The following is a 6,000-nucleotide window of genomic DNA, read 5'->3' as shown; positions in this document are numbered from 1 at the left end:
TGGGTCGGTGTGTCCCTAAAAGTCTTTTAATCATTGCTGTTTTTGTATTTATACGTACAATGGTAAGACAACCATTGGATTGAGAACAGAGCTCTAACTTGTATAGTCATCTGCTGAGGACAAGACTTCAGTGAAGCCCTGTCATCCAGAATGATGCACCAAGAGCAGTAATGTGGTGACAGATATATGACTAACCATGCCAATAAAATCTCAGTCTATAAAAACCTTAATCTGCCTTAGCTAAGCCACAGACTGTATGTGTAGACTACAATTGCAACTGCATTGTGGAGGAAAAAGTTGATGCTGGATCGTTTGGCGTGTACAGTAGGTAAACTGACATTTTTCAACGTTATCTATAATTTCACAGACAATCATCAATGCTTCTTGTAATCAATAGACTTTATTCCACCTTGATTCATTTTTTGGTATCATTCCAGGCTGTAATGTGTCCAGTAATGATTTCCATTCTCATTTGCAGACTACTTCCCAGGGGTAGATTGCAGTGCCTTTTGAGGAAATCATCTTCAATGGAAATTGTAGCTCTTGTTCTCTCTCTGCTGCTTACCAATGGAATGGTTTTAATCAGTGCAGCGACCAATGATCAGAATCCACAACCAGCTCCTACTATTCAACTCTTTGCCACTGCCTCTTCAGATGCTGTAGAGCTTACAGAGGACCACAAATCGAATGGTTCTGTTCCCTTATTCAAAACAGCAGGACGAAGCCCCCGACCCCATCCCATGTGCTTAGTGTCGACTGGAATCAGAGACACTTTCAAATACATCAGTACTGTGGTGTCTACTCTTGTATTCATTGTTGGAATAGTTGGAAATTCAGTACTCTTGAGAATCATATATGAAAACAAATGTATGAGAAGTGGACCTAACATTCTCATTGCCAACCTTGCTTTGGGAGACCTGCTGCATATCGTGATAGATATTCCAGTCAATGCTTACAGGGTGAGTTGTCAGCAATGTGGGGTGCAGTGATCTGTCTATACTGATCTATCAAATCGGATTTGTATTATTGAGTTCAAATTGATTTGTAATATAATATTGACTTGTTGTTTTTGCAGCTCATGGCTGAGGACTGGCCGTTTGGTTTGGCGCTCTGTAAACTAATCCCTTTCATCCAGAAAACCTCTGTTGGAATCACAGTGTTGAGTTTATGTGCCTTGAGCATTGACAGGTGAGAGGTATGACAGGTATGACAGGTGACAGGTATGACAGGTATGACAGGTGACAGGTATGACAGATATGACAGGTGACAGGTATGACAGATATGACAGGTGACAGGTATGACAGGTGAGAGGTATGACAGATGAGAGGTATGACAGATGAGAGGTATGACAGGTGAGAGGTATGACAGGTGAGAGGTATGACAGGTGAGAGGTATGACAGGTGAGAGGTATGACAGGTGACAGGTATGACAGGTGAGAGGTATGACAGGCGAAAGGTATGACAGGTGAGAGGTATGACAGGTGACAGGTATGACAGGTGAGAGGTATGACAGGTGAGAGGATTACACCTTCAGTTAACATTTCTGTTTCAAGATAGTTGGACATGACTGTATTACTTTGAAGGCAAAACCCGAGAATAGAATACAAAAGGTTATAAGAAGAGTAACATGGTTAGAGTTGGCTGATGTCTACATTTCAACAAATATGTTTCTTTGGGCCCTGAAATTCCCTTTCATTGCAATATGATTTTTGTTTTATTGTTATGAACAAAACGCTGCTCAGCCACATAATTTCCCTGTTGATTTTCTAGGTATCGAGCTGTTGCATCCTGGAATCGAATCAAAGGCATTGGGGTTTCAACGTGGACAGTAGTGGAAATAACTGTGATATGGGTGATATCAACATTCCTGGCTGTGCCTGAAGTTGTCGGCTTTGATATGATAACGATGGAGTATAAAGGACAGCATCTGACAATATGTCTGCTTCACCCCATACAGGCCAATCAGTTCATGCAGGTAATGTCAGTCCTGACAACATGCAGTAATATGGAAAAATAAAAGGTCAATAATGTGTTTCATTTGGTTTTCTTAAGATAATAAATGAAAACGACAGATTGATGATATAATGCAGCCAGTGAGGTGTGCTTATCATCACATTCCAGTATGTATATAAAACCGGAAATCACAATACTAAAACACTAGATTTTTCCATAAGTTTTATAAATCAGCAAAACACTGGTGGCTCTTCGGTTTCTACTTCTGCGTACCGCTGGCTTGCACGGCTGTCTTCTACACCCTGATGGCCCGGAAAATGTTGAGGAAGAATGAGAATACCCTGGGGAACTACACCATACAGGTGACTACAGCTCTGGTACTAGAGAGGTATTAGATGTACAGCCTTCTACTCCAGACCAGCAGTAAAACACGCTGATTCAACTAATCATGCTCCAGCCCGAAGACAATGATATGTTGATTATTTTAAACAAATGTGTTAGTGCTGGGGTGGAATAAAAGCCTCCACATCCCAGTAGCTTTCCTGGACCGGACATGGAGGCCCGTGGTGCAGTATAGACACTGTAGTTCTAGCGCTGTAATGCCGTTATTTTTTATGCTGTCATTAAAATGTCTAAGATAAATCTCCTTATCTGTTTTCACCCAGAGACGAGAAGTGGCCAAGACGGTGTTTTGCTTAGTGCTTGTGTTTGCTCTCTGTTGGTTACCACTGTACCTGAGCAGAATCTTAAAACTCACCATTTATGATGAGGATGATTCTAAAAGGTGTCAGCTACTGAGGTAAGAAAGGATACATTAAACTGTCACTGCTGTTCTCAATTGTGGTATGTGTTACTGACCTGATCCTCTCATCCTGTTCAGTGTGTTTCTTGTCCTGGACTATATTGGCATTAATATGGCATCGCTGAACTCCTGCATCAACCCCATCGCTCTGTACATGGTCAGCAAACGATTCAAAACATGTTTCAAAGTAAGAATTAATATAATCTTCCTCATTGTTTATTATATCAGTTCTTACACACACGAGACCGAGTTAGGTAAAGGAGGAAATCTGACGATATGACACGTGCTGTATGAACTATATGTTCAAGTCATTTCTGACTCGTTGACTTTTAACAGTTAAACTTTTAAGTGGAATGACTTGAGGTGGGTAAAAAATGCAGTCCTTTGAAAACAGTAGCCAGAGCTGAACTCAACACCAGACAGGTCATAGCTGAATCAGCAACAATCATAGCTAAGGTTTAATCTAAGGGCATTCACAGTGCTGCTACTTTGCATTTTAATCTAAGAGCATTTACGGTGCTAGAATGCAACGTAAAACTTGGATATCTGAGCATATTGATAGTAATCTGACACCCCAGAACCAAAATCTCTGGCCAACTATGTTACGCTTGTCCACAACATATTCATTGATAGTTTTGTGTTTGACTGTATTTGAAAATGATGTATTGTCCTTTGGACTTCTCTAACTCATTGTCTTTTTGTCTGTCCCTTAGAAACGCCTATGTTGTTGGTGCATACCTCCTGAACTATTGATGCTTGAAGAGGTACAGTCTATCTTGAAGTCAAATAAGCAGGACCAGGCCTCTATGCACAGTGACATTAGAGCTAATAAGCCCACCTCCACTTGAGTAAGAGGACACTTGACTGTTTAAACAATATATTACTATGACATAGGCATAGATTTATTTCTTTTTTGCTCAGTTTTAGTGTGTCAATGGATGTTTCTCTGTAATAATTTCAAAGATGGCTTATTTAATGTTATGAATATTTAATTAATGGAATTTCAGTGTGAGGGTCTATACATAACCTATAGTCTTAGGCTTTTCCTCAATGTCTTTATTGGTTCTGTAGACTCAGACAATGTAATGTACCGTCATTAGTGGTATAGAGTTGCTTAGCAACAAATCCTGTGGCATTGTCTGTTGTGAGCTTGTTATCAGTAGAACATCTGCTTATGATATGACACACTCAGACAAAGAGAGTCAGACAGTTCTGACTCCGTTCCCTCGGGCCTTGACTCACTCCCATCTACGTACGTCATGTTTCACCTATATCATACACACTGTAAGTTTATGTGCCCTGGCCGGTAACATGTTTACCTGGAAAACTTTGCCTCAAGGCACTTAGTCTTGACACATATCCAGCATTACACGCTCTTACCACCTGTAAAGAGATTACCCAATTACATAGAAATACGGCTTAGTTGTTGTTGTTTTTTAAGAAGAAATTTAATGAGAATTTTGAAAAAGCTTATAACCAAATTAGTTATCCTATTCATTTTCAAAACTGTGTCAGAGAGGGCATGACAAATTATTAGGACACAAATGTATATTTCCGTCTCTCTGAGAGAAAGCCGTCCTCTCACATCTTGCACCTTTAGTTCCTAAACCTATCGCTTCGGGGACACCAGTGGATTCTGCCTTCACCATTGAACGACTGATTGATGGTGGCCTATTTGTAATGCATTGTTAGATGTGTAATGAACGGAGACACTTTATCAAAGACCTGTGAATGGAAAATAAGGAAACTGAGATGACAGAATGGGGTCAGAAGGAGGGGTGAGGGAAGAGCTGAGCACCTGATGGGTCCTGTCACAGGACAAGGCAAGCACAGATAGGAAGTATTTCTTCCATCCAATACCTTATCAATCTAGTGAACTATTTTAGGGCGGAATTACATTCCACCCCGTAACGTATAGAAGGAAGCCTTCTAGAGAGAGAAGCTGACTTTCAACCTGTTATGAAAATATCGTAATTCTTTGTCAGGGCCAGATCATTTTAATGGAATATAATGATGCTCTGTACGATAGTTTCTGTACTGTAACTCTACCTGACTGTATGTACAGTATGGGAATTATTTATAAGGATGTCAATTAATTGCATTTTCCTTTATGTTTTTGGCGATATGATGATTTAAACCCAGACATATTAAACAGCATCCATGAATCAAATAATGGATAATGCATTTGATTTATGTAAGATATTGCTAGAAGTCACTCTTATGGTCCCATACAGTTTCTTGTTTTTTTTGTTCTTTAGATCTTTAATGAATGTAAACGTCAAATACATTCCTATTTATACATTACGTGTGGTTGTAATCACCATTTTTTTCTTCTTAATGAGTGTCAGAACACAACATAGTTTCCTCTTTTGCCTCTCGACTCTGCCCATTTTCCACACATCAACCACTGACGGACTGAACTGAATCAATCTCAACGCAGGGACTTACAAAATCCCCGTTGAAATGGAAAACGGATCAATTCTCACCAAACATCAGTGTGAAACTCTTATTCATAATCTCCTAAATGATATCATCATTATGCAATTACAGGCTCATTTGAACATCCTATTCAATCTGTGCATTACATTCATGATTAGCATACTGTATGTTCCTAGTCGTGAATAAAGGGAAGAGGGGGGAAGTGTACCTTCCCAACCACACTGCTTTGATATCTGCTGTGTTAGACTCCTGCACGGCATCTTCTGTTGTCACGTTGGAGCTGCTGTAGTGCTTTGCCAGCCTGGAACACATGGTGATGCGGGTACCCAGACACCGGGGTCATGGAAAACTCCTTTAGAACAGAACCAATGCGTGTTGTTTTGATCTCGGAGACGATCTGGAAAAGCAACTGATCTGATTTGAATATCACACAAAACATCTAAAATAACCAGCTATACTTAGACATTTAAAATAACTGGCTATACTTAGACATCTAAAATAACTGGCTATACTTAGACGTCTAAAATAACTGGCTATACTTGGACATCTAAAATAACCAGCTATACTTAGACATCTAAAATAACTGGCTATACTTAGACATCTAAAATAACCAGCTATACTTAGACATCTAAAATAACCAGCTATACTTAGATATTTAAAATAACTGGCTATACTTAGACATCTAAAATACCTGGCTATACTTAGACATCTAAAATAAACAGCTATATTTAGACATTTAAAATAACTGGCTATACTTGGACATCTAAAATAAACAGCTATATTTAGACATTTAAAATAACTGGCTAT

The 6,000-nt window shown here is 39.3% G+C and overlaps 1 protein-coding gene across 1 annotated transcript; it reads left to right on the top strand.

Annotated features, from left to right (window-relative positions):
* Positions 1 to 482: 482 nt before the first annotated feature.
* On the top strand, positions 483 to 4,977 carry LOC135521104 (endothelin receptor type B-like). Its single transcript, XM_064947044.1, has 7 exons — positions 483 to 959; positions 1,076 to 1,188; positions 1,770 to 1,974; positions 2,174 to 2,314; positions 2,618 to 2,751; positions 2,833 to 2,941; positions 3,468 to 4,977. The coding sequence occupies exons 1-7, from the start codon at positions 528 to 530 to the stop codon at positions 3,600 to 3,602; spliced, it is 1,269 nt and encodes a 422-aa protein (XP_064803116.1). The 5' UTR covers positions 483 to 527; the 3' UTR covers positions 3,603 to 4,977.
* The last annotated feature ends 1,023 nt before the right edge of the window (positions 4,978 to 6,000 follow it).

The sequence above is a fragment of the Oncorhynchus masou genome, chromosome 29 (genome assembly GCF_036934945.1).
Source record: "Oncorhynchus masou masou isolate Uvic2021 chromosome 29, UVic_Omas_1.1, whole genome shotgun sequence".
In the NCBI taxonomy this organism is placed as follows: Eukaryota; Metazoa; Chordata; class Actinopteri; order Salmoniformes; family Salmonidae; genus Oncorhynchus; species Oncorhynchus masou.
This window is presented reverse-complemented; position numbering and strand designations above follow the sequence as displayed.